Source organism: Chelonoidis abingdonii, chromosome 11 (genome assembly GCF_003597395.2).
Source record: "Chelonoidis abingdonii isolate Lonesome George chromosome 11, CheloAbing_2.0, whole genome shotgun sequence".
Taxonomy (NCBI): Eukaryota; Metazoa; Chordata; order Testudines; family Testudinidae; genus Chelonoidis; species Chelonoidis abingdonii.
This window is the reverse complement of record NC_133779.1, coordinates 56,254,703-56,277,856: the sequence shown is the minus strand read 5'-3', so window position 1 is coordinate 56,277,856 and position 23,154 is coordinate 56,254,703. Positions and strand designations below refer to the sequence as shown.

General features: G+C 60.1%; 1 protein-coding gene across 2 annotated transcripts in view; it reads right to left on the bottom strand.

The window, feature by feature from the left end:
• Positions 1-22,028, bottom strand: part of KMT2B (lysine methyltransferase 2B) — a 35,989-nt gene extending 13,961 nt beyond the window's left edge. For both annotated transcript variants that reach the window (XM_032804720.2, XM_032804721.2), the window contains exons 1-12: positions 22,011-22,028; positions 17,450-17,525; positions 14,164-16,148; positions 7,195-7,293; positions 6,856-7,018; positions 6,160-6,406; positions 5,677-5,732; positions 2,299-2,547; positions 1,976-2,070; positions 1,414-1,512; positions 647-760; positions 261-407 (exon numbers count right to left, since the gene is read on the bottom strand). In XM_032804720.2, the coding sequence (XP_032660611.1) occupies positions 261-407; positions 647-760; positions 1,414-1,512; positions 1,976-2,070; positions 2,299-2,547; positions 5,677-5,732; positions 6,160-6,406; positions 6,856-7,018; positions 7,195-7,293; positions 14,164-16,110 (3,216 nt within the window). In that variant the 5' untranslated portion in view covers positions 16,111-16,148; positions 17,450-17,525; positions 22,011-22,028. The remainder of the gene's footprint in view (positions 1-260; positions 408-646; positions 761-1,413; positions 1,513-1,975; positions 2,071-2,298; positions 2,548-5,676; positions 5,733-6,159; positions 6,407-6,855; positions 7,019-7,194; positions 7,294-14,163; positions 16,149-17,449; positions 17,526-22,010) is intronic.
• Positions 22,029-23,154: the final 1,126 nt, after the last annotated feature.

Sequence of the window (23,154 nt, the reverse complement as noted above, 5' to 3'; positions counted from 1 at the left end):
CCCAGTCCCCTGCAGCACAGTGCCCCCTAGTGCCCGGCCTGGGGCATCGGGGCCAGCCCTGACCACCAGGGAGAGCCCCTGCCCAGTCCCCTGCAGCACAGTGCCCCCTAGTGCCCGGCCTGGGGCATCGGGGCCAGCCCTGACCACCAGGGAGAGCCCCTGCTCCACCCCCTGTAGCACAGTGCCCCCTAGTGCCTGGCCTGGGGTACAGGCTAACGCTGCCTGGAGGAAAGGGCCTCAACCTCTTCCAGGGCACCTACCTTGGAGACCTTGTTCTTGCGCCCGCACACATGGCAGAATTTGCAGCGGCGACAGCACCAGTTCTCCTCCTGCTCCCGCTGTGGCTGCTCGTCCTCCTCCAGGCAGAACACGTGGAAGGGGTCGCAGCAAACCTGGCAGAACACCAGCTGGGGAGGGGACGGGCCGATAAGATGGCTCCACTCAGACCGGGAGGGAACCCAAGAGTCCTGGCTCCCAGTTCCCCTGCCCACAGAGCCTGCGCTCCCAGCCCCGCGCCCCCCCCCCAACTACTAGACCCCTCACCCCCAGAGGGGGGGAACCCAGCGCCCCCCGCCTGCTCTACCCACTAGACCCCCTGCCCCCAGAGCAGGGAGAGAACCCCAGCATCCGGGCTCCACGTGCTCACCTCGTGGAAGCCCTTGCTGGCGCAGAGCAGGCACATGAGCTGGGCAGTGACGGGCACGGAGGTCAGGATGCTGAGCCCCCCCATCAGCCACACATTCTCCAAGTCACAGTCCTCCTGCAAGAGAGTGCCCACCCCACAGCTGAGAGCCTCTCGCTCTGCCCAGACACCTGGCTGGGACCACGGAGACCGACACAGGCTGGGACAGGAGCCGGCGCATGGAGCCATGCCACGCTCTGGACCCACTCATCCCACCAGATTCCAGACAGTCACACCGTGGGGCAAAGGCTGAAGATGTCACCCACACTCCAACACCGATCCCATGGCTCAGCGGTACCCCCCAGCTCAGAGGGCAGCGGCACACGAGGGCCCTGGCAGCACGGGGACCAGCCTCCCCACCCCCGATGCAGCCATGGGGTGAGGAACAGCTACTGGGCAGGGCGTGGCAACCCTCTGGACACCTGAGAGAGGGGGTGGCACCCTGCCAGCTCCCATAGGGGCCGGATCACCTCCACTCCCCAGACAGTCCCCTGCCAGCCCCTCCTCCAGCCCCGCCAGCAGGGGAGGCACTGGCAGCAGAAAGGAGTTTAATGCCTTTGCCCCATCACCCATGTGGGACTGAGCTGCCCTGTGTTCTCAGCACCTCAAGGGGAGGGGGCTGGAGGCTCGCTCTGAGCCGTGGAGCCAGTGCTGACCTCCCTCCCGCAGCAGGGCCAAGCTGGGTGCAGATTCTGCCTGACGCTGGGGACCAGGGAGTGCTGCCCCCTCACCTTGAAGTCAACGCGCAGCCGGTGGACGCCGTCAGTGGATTTCTGCTTCCCGTTCCAGCCGTTGGGAAAGGAAGGGAATGAGCCAGAGGAGAGTGTGTCCTGGGGGGAGCAGAGAGTCAGTGGAGGGCGGGGGAGGAGGCAGGGGCCCTGCACCCTCTAGGGGGCACCAGCACCCATCTGACTCCAGGGCAGGGGACTGGGTGGGCCACAGGGGTGGGGAAAGGGACATGGGGCCTCTCCACTCTAGGGGGCGCTGGCCCTGATCCAGCCACAAGACAGGAGAGTGGCTGGCTCAGAGGGCGGGAAACAGGCCACGGATCCTAGAACTAGCCAGTGAGAGCTGCGCCAGCCGTGTGGAGGCCTGGATGGAACAAGGTGGGGTTCTCCATCCTGGCAGACCCCTGCCTGCCCACCCACAACTAGCTATGATTGTGGCAGAACTGGGATCCCTGGGCCCCATGCAAGCTCCTCTCCCTCTGCTCTGGGCCTGGGTCCTTCCAGTATTGGGGCATAGGTGCATCGAACCCACACACTGCCCACTCCGTGCCTGGGGCCACCTCACCTTCTCCAGTTTCCTCCTCGCCTTGAGCTGCACGACAGGCTGCAGCGGCGTTCTCCGTGGCCGGCTCTGCTCCTCCGCCTCCATGGGGAGCAGGTCTAGGGGGGGCAAAGAGATTGTTAGAGGGCCAACCAGTCCCAGCCCCACCTGCTGGCACAGCCACCTCTCAGACCCTGGTCCCTCTGCACCCCAGAGCCAGGCACCCAATACACAGGTGGGGGAAAACAGCAACCTGGCACAGGGAGAGGGGAACCGGCCCCCATACGGTGGAGGGGGGAGCCAGGTGAAGTGCAGGGGGGGACAGAGGTCCCAGCAGGGCAGCTTACCCGAGTCACGGGAGGGTTTCCTGCGGGGCGTGGCGGAGCCGGGCCGGGGCTCGGCGTCCGAGTCATCCGTGGACTCAAAGATGTCATAGGAGGGTCTCTGCTTGACACAGCGCCGGGCTGACTTGCGCTGCAGCAGGGCCTCCTGCTCTGCTGTCTCTGTCGCCCCCAGCATCAGCTCCCAGGGTGCCGGGAATTCTTCCTGTGAGTCCTCCGAGTCCCGCGCCACCACCGGCTTCACCACCGTGCGACCTGCAGGTGGCAGAGAGAGAGACATGGGGCCAACAGGCCACAGCACCGCCAGCCCCATGGAGCCACCAGCCCCACTGCCATGCGACCTGTGGGCGGCTGAGAGACACTGAAGCATGGGGGTGGTGGCACTGCTGGCCCTGTCCATGTGACCTGCAGGCACCAGTCCCACCACAGGGTGGCCAAGAGACACAGCCCCCACCAGCCCCACAACCACAGGGGGCAACCAAAACACACAGACACAGGCCCCATGTGCCATGGAAGCGGCTCAGAGACACAGACAAGCCCCAACGCCGGGCAACCTGCCGAGAGACACTGATACTCAGCAATGCTGCAGAAGGCCTCCTGCCTGTCAGAGCCTAAGCAGCCCCTCCACAGCCCAGGTCCTCTCAGTAGGTCGCAGATCCGTCCGCCCCACTGAGCACCGTATACACAGCAGCCTCCCGAACTGTCCCACTGTGGCTGCTCTCACCACCCACCTCCAGCCAACACGACCCCCCAGCTCATGCCTGCCTCCCACGCTCAAGATCTCCCAGGCACCCGAGTGAACGCTCAGCATGCTGGACTGGGTTCTGTATACACACACCCCACTGGGCTCTGTACACACACACCCTCACCCCAAACACTGACCCAGATATTGTCAGGATGGGCCCTGCCCCAGGAGCCTGTGATCTGGGGACAGAGCACAGAGGGGGCAGGGGCTCCACATGGGGAAGTGTGTGGAGGGTGCGGGGTGGGGGTGGAGGGGCAGATAGAACACAGGAGTCCTGGCTCCCAGCCTAGTGCTGGAGCAGGTCTGGTTCTGTGAACAGCTTCCCCCCCACCCAACGCCCCGCAGGGCTCCCTTCCCCCATCCCATTGATATACACCCCAGGGCTCCCCCACCCACTTTCACACACCCTCAGCACCCCTCCCCCATTTACACACCCTGCACCAGACTCCACCCCACCCATTCTGTCTCTCCCCGCAAGCTATACATGGCTCACAACCACACACAGATCTCCCCCATTCCACTTCCCCTCTCCAAGGGGCTGGGACCCACACACGCAGGCCTTGAGCCTTCCCCCATTGGCAGCAGCACAGAGCAGCCTGTCTGCCCCCCAGCACCGGCCCCCTCCCAAGGTACCTGCTGCAGCCTCCTCCTGCCGCACCATGCTGGAGAGAAACCCCCCATCCTGCTTGCTGCTGCCCCATAGAGCTGGGCTCTGCCCCCTGCCAAAGGGTCGGCTCTGGGTGAGCTGGGGGGCGGGAAGGGAGGACAAAAGGCCAGGCCAGTGGGGCTGGGCTGGTTTCCCTCCTCAGCCACAGGACAGGTGCGGAGAGCTGGGCTACCCACAGCAGGATGAGCTGGGTGCAGCGCCCACAGACCCTGCCCAAGCTTGGAAGCTGCCCCCTCCCCTGGCAGGCCAGATGCCACTCTGCCTGCTTAGATTGTAGGGGCCTGCTGCATCTAAGGGGGGGATCCCAGCAGCACTGAGAAGAACACCCTGCTCTGCTCCAGCGCCCCCATTCACAGATCTCAAAGCACCCCACACAGCGGGAAAACTGAGGCATGGGCCGATGACAACTTACCTGCTTACCCACCAAACCAATGGCAGAGCTGGGAACAAAGCAGAGGTCTCCTCGGTCCCAGCCCAGGGCTGCATCCGCTAGGCCACGCTGCCTCCCCAAGCTCAGCAATCCCTGGCCTCAGAGCAAACACCCACGGGTGAGTTTCACCCCAGGAAGTTTCTCGGCTATTTCTGAGATCAGCAGCCATGCCCTGGTGAAGACATGCAGCGCCACTGGGCCCAGCAGTGCCACAGGGCCGGGGTGCCCAGGGCTTTCACCACAAGGATTGTGTGACGCACGTGGCCAGGTAAACCCCAACCCTTACTGGCCACTCATGCGCCATCCTTGCCAGCAAGTTCTCTCAGAACCTTAAGGAAGGCGCATCAACTTCAACACTATGTTAACCCTGAACCTTAATCAACATGTGTCAGTCTTGCTGATATGTTCACTCTGAACCCTAACAAGCCCATTATATAGTCTGGCAACCTCGGGTTGCGTTAACCCTGAACCTTAACTACTACCCCACAATTGTCATTGTGTTAACTCTGAACTCTAATGAGATGCCACTGCAGCCCTTGCTACTTACAACCTCTGAGCATTTCCCAGATGGGGCCGGGGGAAATGGAGCTAGCCAGGGAGGTTAGACGTATCCAGAACAAGGGGGCGTCCCTCCTAAGGGGGACTAGGGCTTCTCTGCAAAACACATGAAGATGACACTGGCGATCTAGCAAGGTGGCAGCAAGTGAGAGCTGCAGCTCCATTCCAACCCCCCCGCCCCACCATCCACCGAATCCAGGAGTTCTGCAAGGACAGTTTCTAGATTCAGAGTGGCCCATAGCTGGGGGAGGGCATACAGGCTGCTCCCCAATGCCCCCGGCTCCAGCGATCAGACAGGAACACTCCAGAGATTTTCAAGAAGCTTGCTACGGGCTAGGGGAGGGACACTCTGGCGAAGGGAAGGTGGGGGGGGGGGGGAGGGAAATCACTCAGTAGGGGGAGCTCCTCCCCTAAGCCATTACTGACTCCAGAGCCCCAGGGCAGCGCTAGGGGGTTCCATGCTGCAGAGGCAAGGCTGGCCCAATGCCCCAGGGCGATGTTAAGGGGCACTGGGCTGCAGAGGGCAGGCTCAGATGCTCCAGGGCAGAACTAGGGGGGTGCTGGGCTGCAGGGGGCAGGGTGGGGAGCTGTGAAGGTTCCTGGAACATGCAGCTCAGAGCCTCAGGGGACTAGGTGAGCTCCAGGCTCTGCCATGGCGATTTTGCTGTAGTTGAATGGGGTACGGGCCCCAGATGAGAGCAGGCGGGAAGAGAAAAGGACCCCACACACACACACACCCACTGCCTGCAGCGCTCAGTGCACAAACCCAGGGTAGGGTGGGTCTCCAGCACACAGGCAAGCCCCATGACCTCATAGACTTTAAGGTCAGAAGGGACCATTATGATCATCTAGTTTGACCTCCTGCACAATGCAGGCCACACACTCTCACCCACCCACTCAGACACTGGCAGAGCCAGGAACAGAACCCAGGAGTCCTGGCTGACAGCCCACCCCCCAGCCAGGCTGCGGCGGCACTGGCATTACCTTTCTTGGAGAGCCGCTCCATCTTGCGTGCCTCAATCTTATCGCACTTGCGGTACCTGCCAGGGTAGACAGAGCCAGTCAGAGCAAGAGGGCCACGGGTGCGGGAGGACGGGGGGGGGCAGCAACATGCAGAGTGTGTGTGTTTCGTCCATCACCTGTGACGTGAAGGGAGCTAGCAGAGGAGTGAGTGCACTCACGCAGTGCTTTGGGGGAGCTCGGGAGGGGGTGGGGGGTGTTTCGTCCATTACCTGGGATGTGAAAGGAGCTAGCAGAGGAGTGAGTGCACTCACACAGTGCTTTAGGGGGAGCTGGGGGCATAGGGGGAGCTCCAGCAGGTGACATTTGCCTTAAGCCACACAGGGGCACAGCTGGGGGGGGCAGGAGTCCTGGCCCCCAACTCCCCGCTCTAACCACCACACCTCACTCCCTGGGGAAAGCCAGGCTGGCAGCTGGGTGCCCTGCCCCCACCCCGGGGACACTCACACACAGCACTGTTTCTTGGTGTTGGGTCCCCCGAACTTGGGCTTGTCCAGACAGTTGATGCAGGTCCCGCAGTCCTGCAGCTTCAGGCAGCCCTTGCACTTGCCGCAGCGGGTCATGCGATTCTTCTTGCCTGAGTGATGGTGGTGGGGGGTGGGGCGGCGCACGGGGGGTGGGGCTTTCACTGCCACTGGCTCCACCTTCCCCCGTCGTGCTCGCCCACCCTCACTCTCTGAGGCCGAGGAGGTCTCTGCGGGGGAGACGGCAGGGGGGGTTACCATGGGGCGCCCCGGCCCCACCCTGTGGGGCATAGAGCTGCCTGCAGGACAGCACCCAGTAGCCCAGCACCCCCCTCCAAGCCCTCCCACCCTGCCCCTGCAGCAAGGCACCCCCTGCCAAGCCATCCCATAGCACAGCAGCCCCCTCCCCCGCCCAAGGCCTCCCACTCCGCCCCAGCAGCATGACACACCCTGCCAAGCCACCCCATAGTGCAGCCCCCTCCTGGAGATCTGCCACCCCACCCCCACAGCATGACACACCCTGCCAAGCCACCCCACAGTGCAGCCCCCACCCGCCCCTCACTGACACACCCCCTCCCACAACTCAGGCCAGCACTCCCTGGTGCCACCTCAAGGCCAGCACTGATGGTCGTGCCCCAGCTCTGTCCCAGAGGAGTGGGCACTGCCTCCATATACTCACCCTCGGCGACCGGTGAGGCAGCGATCTCCTCCCGCTCGCGCAGGGGCAGGGCGCTCAGGCGGGGCACGTCCTCGGGCACCATGGCACGTGACTGGCCCAGCGCCACAGCCGCATGCCGGCACACATGCTTGATCCGGGGGCCCTGCACTGGAGACTCCTGGCCCTGCGGGGACATGATGACAGGGTGGGTGTCGGGGAAGAGATGCCCTCCTGCAGGGAGCACCATGGGGCCAAGAGGCTGCCCTGCTCCCCAACCACTGGGAGGGGGTGTACAGAGCAGGGCTGGAGAAAATATATCCCCCCCCCGCCAGCAGTGATCCAGCTCCCAGCCCAGCATACCAGTTTCCTGGTCTCGTTCCTGTCCGTGCTGGCCAGCTCCGGGTCACCCTCCCCTGGCACAGCCTCTGCACTCTCCTCCGACTTGATGCTGGGTGATGGCTGCAGGCAGGAGACAGACAGATGCGGCTGTGACAGCACAGCCAGAGCTACAGGGACCTAGCCCCCTACCCCTTTCCCTAGCTCTGGGGCGTGGGTGAGCTTGGTTAATTCTCTCCCCTGCTCTGGGAAAGGAGTGGGGTCCAGTGGGTTAAAGCAGCGGGCTGGGAGCCGGGATTCCTAGAGCCGTGGATAGAATCCAGGAGTCCTAGCTCCCAGATTCACCCCCGTCACCCATGCTCTAATAGAGGCCACTCCCCTTCCAGAGCTGCGGACAGAACCCAGGAGTCCTGACTCCCAGACTCGCCCCCCTACTTATTCCCCCTCCCAAAGTTAGGGACAGAACCCAGCCCCCCATACCCTTCTCTAACTACTCGTATCCACTCCCCTTCCCAGAGCTGGGGAGAAAGAGACAGTTACTAACCTTCCCTTAACAGTGGTTCTTCGAGTGCTTGCTCACGCCCATTCCAGCATGGGTGTGTGCACATCGTGGCTGGAAGACTTCTCGCCCACCAGTGATATCCATCAACTGGGCTCTGGTGCCCCCTGGAGTAGCACCTCCATGGCACGGTAGATAGGCACCTGCTGCCTTGTCAGTTCCTTCTCACCAGCAACTTCGACAGAGGGGCAGGTGGGCGGGATGGGGGATGAACGTGAGCAACACATCTTGAAGAACAGGGAGTTACAGAAGGCTTAGTAACCATCTCTTCTTCTTGGAGTGCTTGCTCATGGCCATCCCAACACAGGGGACTCCCCCGCATTCCATCAATGAGTGGGGTCGGAGTTCCTGAGAGATGGAGTGAAGGAGCACTGCCCCGAAGGCTGCATTGTTCCTCGCCTGCGGGGTGTGACATTATTTATATTAACTGGGACCATATAGAACATGGGTTGCAACCAAGATTCTGTAGTGGCACCAAATCCTATGTAAAGGGGGTCATATAAGGTGTCTAAGACCAGGTTACTGGTTATGATTATGCTGTCTGTATGTCTGTATCATTTTTGTAGTTGAAGTTATGAATATTGGCTGTGTACTGTCTGTATTTCAAATTGGTGCTGCAGTTCTGGGAGACACCCCAGACAAGCTGGTGTCAGCTCAGCTCTGCCTGCTTGATGGCCCATTAAGGACCATCACCTACACAATTGACCCATTGAGAGGAGGCGAATACGCCTTGTGACTCAGCAGGGTGTGCAGAAACTGGCCCATGTGACTGCAAACTCCATTTTGCTGTAACTTTCCACAGTAGGAACAAAGGAGTGTTCTTACACCTGGAAAGGTCTGTATAAGGCAAAGGCCTCATCTCCATTTTGTCTTCAATGCTGCTTCTACCTCTGGAGGGACTTTGCTACAATCTGAAGCTCTGCACAAAGGACTGATGACCCATCCCAGCGGGGGATGTTCTCCAGAGACTGGATTTGAACCTGCAGTTTACTTCATCACTGCTACAAGCCTGAACCAAGAACTTTGCCATTACTGTATGTAATTGATTCCATTTAACCAATTCTAGCTCTCATCTTTATCTTTTTCCTTTTATGAATAAACCTTTAGATTTTAGATTCTAAAGGATTGGCAACAGCGTGATTTGTGGGTAAGATCTGATGTGTATATTGACCTGGGTCTGGGGCATGGTCCTTTGGGATCGAGAGAACCTTTTTCTTTTACTGGGGTGTTGGTTTTCATAGCCATTCATTCCCAGGATGTGTGGAACTGGTGGTGATACTAGGAGACTGGAGTGTCTAAGGAAATTGCTTGTGTGACTTGTGGTTCACCAGTGGCGTGAAACCGAAGTCATTTTTGTCTGACTGGATTGGTTTGCCTTAGAGGTGGAAAAACCCCAGCTTTGGGCTGTGACTGCCCTGTTTGAGCAATTGGTCCTGATTTGGCACTCTCAGTTGGGTCCTGCCAGAACCACATCGTCACACGGGGTAAGGGCGAAGTGCCCACGAACGTGTGGACAGAGGACCAAGTCACCACCGTGCAGATATCTACAGCCAGAGCATGAGCCACGAACGCCACTGGTGAGGTGTGTGGAGTGTGCTGTTAAGCGTGGGGAAGCCACCTTCGCCAGGCCATAGCACGTGCAGATGCAGGACATTATCCAGGAGATCCTCCATGCCAAGACCACGCTGCCTTTCATCCTTTCTGCAACAGCAATGAATAACTGGGTGGACTTTCAAAAGGGTCTGGTCCTTTCTATGTAAACGGGCTGAGCACGTCTGAACAGGGCCGGCTCCAGGCACCAACGCAGGAAGCACGTGCCTGTGGTGGCACATGCTAAGGTGCGGCATTCCATCCATTCTTGGGGCGGCACAGTCCGAACAGCTTTATTTTATTTTATTTTTTGCTTGGGCCTGCAAAAATGGAAGAACCAGCCCTGTGTCTAACGTCCAGAGAGTGCAGCCTCTGTTCATGCTTATTAGCACGAGGTTTAAGATAGAACAGTGGAAGATGTCCTGACTATTGTGGAAATGGGAGACCACTTTCAGAAGGAAGGATGGGTGAGGACACACACAGACTTTCACCCAGAAGATGACGATGTAGGGCGGCTCGGAGGTGAAAGGCCGGATCTGACACCCTCCTGGCCGAGGTGATGGCCACCAGAAAGGTGGTTTTCCAGAATAAATCAATCAAGGGACATGCTGATAGTGGCTCAAACAGTGACTCTGCTGAGATCCCAGGGAAGCAGAGGCTGCGGATACAGGCGCTCAAAGCTCTTTAAGAGCCGAGAGCTAATGGAGTTAGAGAAAACTGATCTGCCGTTCACCAGAGGGGGAATGTCAATATTGCCACCCACTGGACTCTGATGGAAGAGACCGCCAGGCCTTCTCCCTTCAGATGGAGCAGGTAGTCCAGGCTAAAGGCGAGTGTAGCCTCCAGAAGGGGGACTCCGTTCTGAAGTGACCAGAGTGAGAACCTTTTCCATTATGTTAGATAGGCCATTCTGGCCGACTGCCCATAAGGACCACTTGGACCAGTGCCAAACAGCCCAGCTCCATTTCGCTCAGCCACAAAGAAAGTGCAGAGACTGCATGAGGCCTTAGCCCTGGGAGATCAGATCCGGCCACACTGGGAGACCGACTGGGGCATCTATTGAGAGGTCCATGCTGGCATGGGCATGCCAGTACTAGGAGAATCACGTGGGCTTTGTCCCTTTTGACCCTGAGGAGCACTTTGTGGATGACAGTCTGGGAGGAAAGGCATAGAAGGCACCTGCCTCCCCATGGCAGATGGAAGGTGTCAGTGAGAGACCAGGCTGTGGTACAGGTATGAGCAGAACTGGATTATTTCCTATTGCTTCTGGTTGTAGACAGATCCACCTGGGGAAACCCCCACTTTTGGAAAATAGCCTCCAGGACGTCCAGCCAGAGAGATCACTGGTGATGTCTGGTGAAGGACCTGCTCAGGTGGTCTGAGAGCCTGGAAGCTGAGCAGCCTCCAGGTGAATGGAGTGGGCTAAGCAGTAGTCCCAGAGTTTCAACACCTTAGGCATAGGGGAGAGGATCGGGTTTCCCTTTGCTTGTTTAAGTAGAACATTGCCGTGATGTCTGTGAGGACTGATGCACATCTGCCCTTGCGGCAGAATGCTTGACAGGCAGGGCGCACTGCCCTTCGCTCCCTGACAATGATATGCAGGCAAACCTCCTCCTTTGTCCAGAGACCCTGAGTCCTGAGAGGCTCCAGGTGGGCTCCCACCCCATATCTGGGGCATCTGTGACCAGCTCTATCGTTGGCGGGGGCCCTGCAAAGGGAACGCCAGCACACACAGTGTCTTGATCCAGCCACCACTGAAGGGCATTGAGCATCGTCTGGGGAAGAGCAACCACTCTGTCTAGTGGGTGACACCTGATAATGTACACTGACAGCCACAGCTGCAGAGGGTGGAGTCTGAGACATGCACACTGTACCACAGTGAGTGCAGGAGGCCATGTGCCCCAGGAGCTTTAGGCAGCTCCTGGCTGTAGTAGTGAACTATGCTATCTGGCCTGGTATGAGGGCTGAGATGGCCCTGAAAGCAGCTCTCCGGTAGGGAGACCCTTGCTTCAGTCACGTCAAGGATTGCTCCTATGAGTTCTACCCTCTGGAAGGGCATGAAGGTGGACTTCTGCATATTAATCGAGTCCCAAGCTCTTGAAAGTGGACAGAACAATTTCCACAGGTTGTTCCACTAACACCTTGGACTGACCTCTCACCAGCCCTTGTCCAGGTCGGAACAAACTTGCACGCCTCTCCTCCTGAAGAAGCTGCTCCATTACCATGTATTCTGTGAACACTCCTAGGGCAGCTGAGAGGCCGAGGCGGCAGAACTATGAACGGACAGTAGTTCCGGTTTACCATACACCAAAAGTATCTCTGTGCCACCAGAAGAGAGCTATAGGTCAAGGGCGGCATACCAGTGCCCTGGATCCAGGGAAACCATGCGAAACTTCAACTTCTTTAAGAACTTCTTAAAGTTTCTGAGGTCTAGGATAGATCTGAGATCCCTACTGGACTTTGGGATCAGGGAACCTCCACCACTGCCCCCGCCCTTAGGAGCGACTGCACCTCCTGGGCCAGGAGATTTTAGTGAGAAGGGTCCCTGAAGAGGGATAGGGGAAGAAAAGCTACAAGGGATACCCCACTTTTGCCATGCAGAGCACCCACCAGTTGGGTAAAAGTGGGACAATGGTCCACAAACATAAGGCCAAGATCCAGGTACTGGGCTGGTGCCCTGTCCTCAGGTGCCCCTTCAAAAGCTTTGTCTGTTGCCTGATGGTTGTTTCACGTGCGCAGACATTGAGGCTGGTCTCTTCCTGAAACCCCTATTGCTCTGTCACCTGAAGTCCTGCCACTAGAGGGACTGGTAAAAACACAGCCCATAGACTGCGGCTTATAAGGAGTCCAGGATGGGGCAGCCCAATGATTTCAAGGTCACCCTTGAATCTTTCAGGTTGTGCAGCTGGACATCAGGACTGCCCTTTGAATGGGAGGTCCTAAATAGTCTGCTGGACTTCATGGGGGAGGCCCAATGACCAAAGCCAGGAACTTCTCATTACAACTTCAGTAGCCATCGCCCAGGCCACTGCATCCGTGTCTAGGGCCGGCTGGAGGGATGTCTTGGCTATGGCCCTGCCCTCTTCAGTCATGGCAGCAAATTCTGCCCTAGGCTATGTCTACATTGGCAATTGAACAACAAAATTTTTGTCTTTCAGAGGTGTTAAAAAAACCTGAAAGACAAAAGTTCAGTGCCAGTGAGAACAGAGTGTGAACTGCCAGTGTGGCTTGAGGACCCACGATTGCTGCCCCAGGAACCAATCCTTTCTGACAGGGATGGAGGGGGTGCCCTTTTCTCTGACAGTGCCAAAAAGGAGCATCCCCCATGGGAGCCCTGGACCATGTGCAGCCAAAGGGTCCAGCATCTGCCATGGACTATACCCCATGCTAGTGGGACAAGTCCCTGGGCCACATCCATGGGGGGTATGATCTGCCCAAGGTCTGGTCCCTCACAAGGCACATGATTTTGCCTGAGATTTGGAGCTCAAGGACCAGCTTCTAGGTGACCAAGATGGCGCCAAATGACTTTGCCTTGATAGGAAGCAGTGCTGCAACTGCTGGCCAGATGCCAGGGATGAGACCGGCATCTAGGCAAGGCGTCACTGCAGCAAGCATGGCCTGGGTGCCGAGTCTCCCAACGATGAGCGAGATGGAGGGTGGTGCATCACCATCTTCACGGGCTTGTCCAGGACTGGTGATTGCCCTCTTAAGGCTGGGCCCTGTGGTGCCTGTCTTGTCCCTTGTAGGCCCCCAGTTTGGAGACAGCGCTACCTGGAGGGGTAAGAGATTTTGCGCCGCCCCATACACCTCTGGTGCTGCCAGTTTCGCGTCCTCTTCCTGGATCACCCCACATGGGGAGCACCTCGGTACCACACTTGACAGATCCCCCACCCTGCCGGGTGGTTACAGTGGCTCACCACAGCTCACTCATCCCGCAGTGCCCCCAATCAGACTTCTTTTCGGCCCCAGTGATGGGGAACAGTGCTGCGTCATTGGTGCAGATTTCTTGAGTGCCAGAGAAGCATGCCGGGGAGCCAACCGGATGCCAGCGTGCACCTGGGAAAGGGAGCGCTCAGTGCTGGGTCCAGTCACCGCTCTCAAGCAGGACAGAGTGGCGCCTCTATAAGTAGGAACTTCAATCGATTCTCTCTCATTTTGGGTTCTTGGTTTGAAGTTCCTACAGATCTGGCACTTACCCTGGATGAGACCCTCTCCCAGGCACTTCAAGCAGCACATGTGAGGGTCACTAACTGGCTTGTGCCTGGCATTCTGAACACTGAACTCTGCCCTGGGGCCAGGGTGGGTGCTCACTAGAAACACTAACTAGCACTATGCTTATGCTAACAAACTATTTACAGGTATCTAGAATCTATTTACACGTATCTAGAATCTATTTACAGAAAGACTCCCATGAGGGGATCTACTGCTGGGCAAGAGAGAAGATCGTTCTACACAGAAAGAAGCAACTGAGGTGATAGCAGGTGCCTACCAACTGCACCATGGAGGCACCACCAGAGTCTACCCAATGGATACTACTAGTGATTAGGAAGCAAAAAGCCTTACAGTGACAGTGCATGCAACACATGCACACCCATACTGGAATGGACATGAGCAAGCACTCGAGGAAGAAAGCAGGAGTCCTGGCTCCCAGCACCACCTGCTCTAACCACTTGACCCCACTCCCCTCCCAGAGCTGAGAAGTGAACCCAAGAGTCCTGGCTCCCAACCCCACCTCCCGGGAAGCACTGTTATTAAGGCAGACTGACAAGTTATCATATGCAACCCCCACTCACCCATCCCCCAGCCACCCAGTGCCGCCCCCTGAACAGGGGGCTCTGTCTCACCGGGGCCAATCTGAGCAGCTGCTGCTGGTCAATTTTGAAGAGCTGCACCTTGGCGCGAGTCAGCAGACTGTAGACTTTGTCCATGCCCGACAGCTGGGCTGGCTGTGCAGCCGGTGCTGCTTCCTCCCGGGCGGGCGCCACAGCTCCCTGCTCCTCAGCCTCGCACCCTGAGCCCTCCTCCTCCTCGGACTCATGGCTGGCCAGTGAGGCCACGCGGCGGATGGCCACTTTACGCACTACGCCTGGCACATCCACGTCCTCCATCTTGATCAGCTCTGTGTCCGGGGGGACAGGCAGGTGCTGGGGGGGTTCCCCAAAGAGGGGCAGGGTCAGGTGGTTGGTTCGACCCAGCAGCCGCTTGCCACTGCGGGTCATCACGGGCTCATAGTGGGGAGAGGGGGGCTCTGGCCGGGGCACAGGGGACAGTGGGGGGTCCTTCCCGGCCTCGCTGAGGCACATGGGCTCTGGCTCCTCAGTCGACACTGTCAGCGACTCATAAATCTTCAGGTGGGCCTCGCTGGGGGTGAACTGAGGGGCCCGGAGCAACGGGGGCCGCCTGGCCAGCGGGGAGGGGGCAAGAAGGGGGCCAGCTGGGAAGAGGTGGGGCTCCTCGGGGGGCAGCTGGAAGAGGGACTTGCCTGCCTCGGGGGGGAGAGGCGGCGAGGTGCTGAGGGAGGTCCAGCGGAAGGTGGGCTCCCGCAGGATAGAGCGCCGCTTGCCGGGGAGGCTGGGGAGAGGGGAGGCTGGGGGTGAGAGGCCAGGGGAAGGAGGGGGTGATGAGAGGGGGGAGGGGTACTCGTCAGGTGAGCGGGGGGGCTGGCCAGGTGCCACCTCCTGGCCAGGGGCTTGCTGTGGGGCTGGAGGCTCCCCATGGTGCAGCCCCTCCATTTCAGGGGCCTTGGCCCGCGGTGCTCGTCGGGGGGGCTCGTCCATGAAGCGCCGGGGAGGACGGATGAGGCGGCAGGATCGGGCGCTCACCACAGGCATGATGAACTGGCGGATGTTCTTCAGGAAGGTGGCTTTGTGCCCGGGGGGCTCCTCACCCACCGGGCCAGCCCCCTCCCGCTGGGCAGCCGCCACCCGCTCAGCCCGCTGACTGGGGGTGAGGGGTGGCCGGCCCCGCCCCCGCTTCAGACACTGTGCCCGTGTGGACTGGGCGATGGAGGCCGGGGCAGCTGACTCCTCCTCTGCCTGGGCCGGACACGGGGGCGACAGCGGTCTCTTCTCCATGGCGCCCTCATGCCGGGACAGCCCCTGCGCCCGTCTCCGTCGCTTCCACCGGGCTTGGGTCGGAGATGCTGGCTCAGCTGGCGCCTCATGAGGCGGCTGCTCCGGAGGAGGGGCAGAGGGAGTTGGGGAGTTCCCCGGCAAAACATCCCCCTTCCTTGGTGGGCTGCTCTTCCTCCTCTTGCTGCCCTGCTTCCTGCCCATGGAGGGCTTTAGCCTGGCACGGGCCAACACCACCCGCCCTGACTTCAGCCGTTTTGCTTTGGAGACAAACTTGAGCAGCAGGGGCAATTTCTTCCGCCCACGCCCAGGGCCCTTCCTCTGGGAGCTCAGGCTGGCACCAGAGGCCGGCTGCTGGCTCTTCCTGGGGGGCACTGGGGCAGCACTGGGAGCTCTGGCACCCTGCTGAGGGGCTCCTGGTTTCTTCTTGAAGGAGCCACGAGGGCGGCCCCGCGGCCGGTGGGGCACCATGGGGTCATGGCTCTTCCCCCTTGGGGGGCTGCTGGGGGATGGGGAAGGGGGCATGGCCTCAGAGGGCCCTGGATCCTGCTTGGGAGGCGTCCTGGTGGCTTGGGTAGGGCTGGCGCCTGAAGGGGGCTTGGCCGGCGGGGGCTTGGATCTCTGGAGCAGCTCGGCCAGGGCCCTGACCATGCGCTCCCGCTGGGCCTCGCCCTTCCTCGGCCTGGCCGGTGCCTTGGAGGGGTCTGCAAGCAAGGACATGTCCCTCTTCTTCCTGCTGCTGGCTTGGGGCAACACACCTGCAACGAGAAATGAGAGGGGGGTGACCAGGGGGTTGGACTTGGGACCCCACCCATGCAGCACCGCACACCGGCAGCCAGCTAGCAAGGGTGGTTAACTTGTGGCAACTCCATCCCAGACCCCCAATTCTGGGGGCGGGGGGGCGGAGGTGACAGCTGCTATCACCCCAGCCAAGACCTGGCTTATTCTAGGGGTGGCACTGTGTGCCCTGCAGGAGAGAGACTGGACCCTCATCATACCAGGGCAACCGAACTGAGATGAGATCCTCTCATTGTGCCAAGCACTGCCCAGACACCCCCATAGCTGTTAGAGTGAGGTTCTCTCAGCATGCCGGCCGCTGCCCAGACACACAGAGACAGTCCCTGCCCACCGAGATCAGGGCCCCCCTGTGCTGGGCGCTGCAGACAACGAGAGACAGGCCCTGTTTAAAGAGCTCACAGTCTGAACAGCCAGAGGTGGATTATCCCCATTTCACAGATGGAGAAACTGAAGCCCAGGGAGCAGAGAGCTGCTCAGGGTGACACTAGGAGCCAGCAGCAGAGCCCCAGCATCTCTCCTCTCAGCTACCCCCCACCACACATTTCTCCCTCCCCTTCCATGTTGGAAATATGCTGCAAACACAGAGCCAGAAAGCTGGTGCTGGGCAGAGGGGCTGTGGGCACTGGATAAAGTGACTCCCACGTTCACTGGCTGGAGCCAGCACTGCGTCCCCAGAAAGGGCCCTCGCCCTGACCAAGTGCCCTAGGCACCGCCAGAAGCTGATGTGGCCAAGCAGTTTCAGGCAGAAGAGAAGCACGTTCACAGTGGGGAGCAGTCTCAGTTTATCCACAGCCACACCCACGTTAACACTGCTAGGAGAAGCTGGCACCTAGACCCCAGTGGGGCCGCATTTACACAAGGGGGGACGACATAGCAATTCCCCGTCCCCTGCAGGCATGAGCTATGGCTGGTGCAACTGGGCCCACCCTATGGTAGTAGGCAGGGGGAGCTATTTTCCCTCCCCCCAAGAGACACTGTTATAATGCACAAGATCAGAGTTCATGCAAGGCCTCGTGTTGCAAGGCTGACCCCCGCGGAACAGAGGTAGCGTCAGGCAGCAGCCCCACTGCTGGCAGAGACAGCCAGGCCCCTGGGCTGCGGTGCCAGGTCGAGGGGGTTGGGGAACCCCAAGGACCCCGTGGAGTAGCACAGCACAGGAGATGTGACCGGAGGCTGGGAACATGGGACGCCAGTGCTGACACCTCCCCAGTGCTGGATCGAGGGGGCGTCCGCATGGGGTCAGGCCGGCCAGTGCCCTCACCTCTCTGAGAGCGCAGGGCAGCACGCAAGGAACTCTGGGAGACAGGCTCATCAGGAGGGAAGCCCTGGAACTCTTCCTGCAGCGGGGTGGGGGTGGGGAGAGACAGAAAGAGGCTGTGGTTAGATGAAGGGTACCAAGCTCCAGCCCCCAACATGACCTCTAGCCACCCCTTGCTACACAGACCTATTCCAAGCAGAACCGAGCTGGGCCCACAAATAGGCTCAGGTCCCATCCTCTCATTTCCCCCCAGGATGTCCCCACCCATATACCCTAGACCCCATTCAACACACCTATTCGGAGGAACTAGAGGTGGCCATGCCCACACTCCTTAGGCCCCACCCATCCAGCAGCTGTCCCACCCACACCTCCTCCCCAGGCACCCCTACTGACATGCCACACAGCTGGAAGCAAGCGCCCAGATGGGGAGGCTGGCACAGGCCCACCATGGGACAGTGAAGGATCAGGAAGAGCCACTGGGGCACTGCCAGGCCAGCATGGGGGGACAAGATGAGCCCGGTCAGCTCCATGCTACAGCTGTAGGGTGGGGGGCTCCCCGTCACAAGGGCACAGACTTCCCTCAAGCTACCAGGTTCCTCATTCATTGCCAGCAGGATCGGGCCAGGCTGAGGCCTGGACAGGCCACTGGCACCAATCCCTCTTCCAGCAGCCCACTGCTGGACCCAGCTGCTGTGTTCCCGGCTGCCCCTGAACGGGGCAGGCAGTGGAGCCCACCCAACATTAACCACTAAGTAACTTCGGCTCGCTGGCTTCCTGCTGCACCTGCACAGGCTCACCCGGCTTCCTAACTGCACCCTGAGATGCGGCCCATAGGATCCTCACAACAGGCACAATCAGTGCCCCTCGGACGCCCAGAGACAGCCCTGTCCCAGCCAGTGTGCAATTCCCCTGTATATGGGGGAAACTGAGGCACAGAGAGATGCAGCGCTGGCCAAGGTCACACACGGAGTCTGGGAATTGGTGGCACATTGCCCCTAGCTGTGTACACACCGGTTGCCATGCCACTGTACCCAGGACCATGTGGGATCAGGAGGTGCTGGGAGGACACAACTAACCATGGGGGTGGGAGCATACTCTGCCTAAAGAGAAATGTTGCCCATTCCCTAGCAGGTTTGATAGATGCCCCAAAGGACAGCAAGGGCCTTAACGGATTACACTCCCCCAGCACCAAGATGCAGCTGCCTCTAGGGTGGAGCAGCTGGGGAACAGCTGCATATAACAAACCACACAGGGAGGCTTGCCCAGCGCTAGATACAGCTGCCTTCACAGTGGAGCACGGCAGGCACCCAAAGACACGAGCGTGTCATCACCGTGTAGCCACACCAGCTACCCCACCCTAGAAGCAGTAACATGTCAGCAGGAGCAATGAGACTGTTTACCCTCAGCGCCAGATGAGTCATCCCTGTGTGGCTGTTTCCCAGCATCCCCCACAGGTGGCTGCATCTCATTGTCCAGTGCTGGACAAGGCATCCTCATGTAGTTATGTGTGGTTGTTCTCCAGCTGCCCCGCCCCAGAGGTGGCGGTATCTCAATGCTGGACGAGCCATCCCAGCATAACATGCTTCAGCTCAACTAGCCCCAGCAGTTGAGTAAGTTGAGAAGCTAGAACAGCAGTGCCCCCTCCACTCTGCCAGTCAGGCGGTGCTGCCCCTCTGTTGTGGCCACTTCACAATGGGCTGCTTTGCCAGCTCAAAGGCGCACAGCACGGGGACTGCTGGGTCCACACCGCAATCGTGCAGGCTCATACCACCAGACTCTCCCTCTCCACATGCCACCCCAAGCAGCGGAGAGCACTGACAACATTCACTTGTGTGCTGGGGAAGAGCTGGGGCCTGCCTGAGGTCAGATGCACCCAGCGTTTCACTGGGCAACAGGAGCGCAACGCAAAGCTACAGCTGGACAAACTCCTCGGGCTGGGTGCCAAGAGACCACACCACCTGCTGGTACATGGGTAACTCCACCCTGGGAGGAAACAGAACCAGTCCCTCTGCTGGTGGGGCAGGAGACTGGTGGCCACCTCCACATGCCCCTTGAAAGATCCCTAGCTAGGTCAGGAACCAGCAACCTTACACTGGCAGAACTGCAGCAAAATGGAGCCAAGAAATAGCGGGAGAAGGGAACAGAGCAGGGGAGCTTTTCCTCTAGGGGCTCCAGCTCTGAGCAGGCCCCAGGGCAGGGACTGACTGGCTCAGGGGGAAAGAAATGGGTCATGGCACCTTTCCCCTCTAGAGGGCACTGGCTCCAATTGGGCCCCAAGTCTTTAGTGGCTTTAACCCAAGCACCTTTGCTGAAGTCTGCACCTCCCAGGCAAGTCAGGGGTCTCATCTCTCAGCAACCCCTGCAGAAGACAGCTGCACTCCCCTGTCTGCAGGCCCCTGTAACCGGGCAACCTGAGGCCCATGGGCTGGGGGCACCCAGCTCCCCCATACCCACAGAAGACAGACAAGCCATTCTGCAGGGCAGGCTGATCCAGTGCTGGCCCCCTCCCACCTTGTGGGATCCCTGCCAGCTGCCTGCCCTCACCAGCCCCACATGCTGCCCACTTGAGCAAGGCTGGCACCTCTCTCCAAGGCCGGGCTCCAGGAGTCCCGTGACCAGGCGAGACGCACAGCTTTCCTCTCCAAACAGGAAAGGCAAGTTACCGGGTCCAGTGGACACGGAGAGCCACAAAAGTGATGACTCCAGCTCCAAGGCAGAGATCAGCATGTTCAGCATCTAGCAAAGAAGGGCCTGTTCAGGCCAGGTCCCCCACGTGCTAGGCCAGCCCCAAAGCTCTATCCATGAACTTCAATCCCTTTCCAAAGAGGGAAGAGTCACCAGCCCCCTTAGGAAGGTGGGGAAACTGAGGTATGGAAGGGGACCAGACCAGTGACAGAGCCGGGGCTGGACCCCAGGTCTCCAAAGTGCCAGTGCTCCAACCACCTGTTCCCTAATCAGGGAGTTCGACTCCCAATTCCAGTGCAGCTCTTGCCCCACGTGCAAGACTGCGGCCAGCAGAGCTCTCAACGCCACACTGCGTGGGGCGGCCAGGTCAGAGTCAAACCAGCCAGCCTGCCCACAGCGAGAGCCCACCTGTGACATACTAGCCCTCGGCAGGAGGAGCATGGGGCATGACAACAAGGGGTGGGAACTCTGGGGCCAGAGACTCACCCCACTCCCGAAAAAGGCACCTTGCTGGCCATTAGCCCCAGCATCTCACAGTTCACAGGGGTTCCTCAGGACAGGGGAACCTCCCACCCCTCACTGCACACAGGCCCACCCGGAGGGGGAAACCATCTATATGTGCCCACAAAAAGGGACCAATGCACTGAGGTGGGGGCAGGCAAGGAACCAAATGTGACTCCAGGGCAGATGCCATCTGGATCACAGCAATTTTCCACCCCTGACTATGCAGGGAGGGCTCCAAGTGGTGCCATGCCTGGGGCAGGTCAGCAAGCTGCTGGGGGTAGCATGGCCAGTTGCTGCCCAGAATCTGAAGCCAAACTCCAGAGGGGGGGCACAGAGAAGCCAAGATGAGCCGAGCCCAGTGCCAGCTACAGTCAGCAAAGGTGAGATGGGCAGCAGGAGGCACACATACTGCCTAATACACACCATGTGGGGGAGGGCTCCTCGCCAACGATGCTCATCTGCCCCGCCCCAGCCCGACAGAACTGTTCAGGCAAGGGGGCACTCAGAACTCCTTCAGGATGGGCTCCTCTGGCCAGGTACCACCTCCTATCATGCAGCAACCAAACCCCTCTACACACTGGGGAGCTGCACCCCACAACTCCCTAGCCCCACAAACAGCAACCCCTACCCCCAAGCAGAATCCCAACACTGCCCAAGCCCCACATAGGAGCCCCCTCAACCGAGCTCTAGAGAGTCCACCAAGCCCTCTAACTTTCCCATCTCCTAGCAGCACCCACACATACCCACCCCTACAGGTCACCCAGCTCACCCCCAAGATGCCCCCTGGCCCAGAGTCATAGACTCTCCATGATCTCCCACCCCTCAACCTTTCCCACACCTCCAACTCTGGGGTCCCAGCTACTTTCCCCACAGGGATGCCCTCTGCAGCTTCTCCCTATACTTCCCAGTTCCTCCGGAAACTATTCAGTCCCCAATCCACCACCTCACCCAACCCCCCACCCTGGGGGGCTCAGCTCACACCCCCTCCCCAGCAGCACCCCAAGGTCCCACCCCCGCCCCAGCTCCACCTCCTACTGCCCCATAACATCCCCCAACCTCTCCTAACATGCCACACTACTCCCGACTCTCAGCTACCAGCCAACTCTCCCCCACAGCCCCTCCTCCATGACACTTCCCAGACCCCCAGGTCCCTTCCTGATCAGAACCTCCAGTCCCCGCCAAGTCCTAACCTCAAGGCCCGCCCAGCCCCCAGCTCAGTTCATCATCCTCCGGCGATGCAGCTCCAGCCTTGCCAAAGCTCAGCTGCTCGCCCCAGCCCCGCCCCAACGCCCCCAACGGTCCTACCTCGACCCCCCACCCCAGCTCAAAATCCACCTAGTCCATTCCCCCCACATGCCCGCCCCATACCGCGCACCGGCTCCTCCTCGCTGCGCGCCCCCGCCTAACAGGCCCCGCAGGCGCCGCAGGCTCCAGCCCAGGCCCAGTAAGGCTGCCGAAGCGGCCGGGTCCCCCAGGCCGCGCCCCGTCCTCGCTGGACTCCGCCGCGCAGGGCAGGCGCGCGCGCAGCCCGGCCCGAGGCAGGGGGCGGCCCCCGCGGCCGCCCGGGGGAAGCGGCCCCGGCCCAGGCGGAGCCACCCGCCCCCCGCCGCCCGCCGCCGCCGCCGCCATCTTTAACCGCTGGGGGGGGCTTGGCCCGGGGGGGCGGGGCCTCCGCAATAACAGCCCGGCCCGGCCGCGGGGCACCATGGGGGATGGAGTCCGGGAGGGGGCGGTGCCCATCGTCCGCTGCAGGGCTGGGACTACAGCCCCCAGCAAGCATTGCGGCTCCACTTACTGCCGGGCCCGGCCGTTGGGCTCCCTGGGGAATGGAGTCCGGGCGAGGGTGGTGCCCATTGGCCAAAGCGGGGCGAGGACTACAGCCCCCATCAGGCATTGCGGTTCCGCTCCTGGCCCGGCCGCGGGACTCCCTGGGGGTTGGAGTCCAGGCGGGGAGAAGCGCAACATGGAATGAATAATAGCTCCCAGCAGGCATTGGCGCTACAAAGCCTCAGAGACGCCGTTGCATCATGGGGATTGGAGTCCATGGGGTGAGGGCTCGTCTTCAACGCACCATGGGAGTTGTAGTCCTCTCTGACCATCAGAAAGGGGAGAAAACTTCAGTTCCCAGAAGCCATTGCTCCACTAGGAATGACACCCTGTAGCCTAGCATAGGTGGCCCCAGCTCCTCTCTTCCTGTCGCATGAAAGATATAATTAAATGACTACGATTCCCACCAGGCATTGAGGCACGCGCTGGCCCCAGGGCACCATGGAGTCTGGAGAGGGAGGCGCCATGTAACTCCAGCCACAGACAACAGAGGGGGACTACAGTTCCCAGCAGGCATTGCAGCTACAAAGTGTGGGGAGGAATGGTGGCCAGCAATTTCGCAATGCACTGTGGGAGTTGTAGTCCTGTATGGCACTGAACAGGGGAGAGGACTACATCTCCCTGAAGGCATTGCCCAGGTAGGAGAGACGCACTGCATCCTGGGATATGCAGGCCCAGCTCTCTTTCCATCC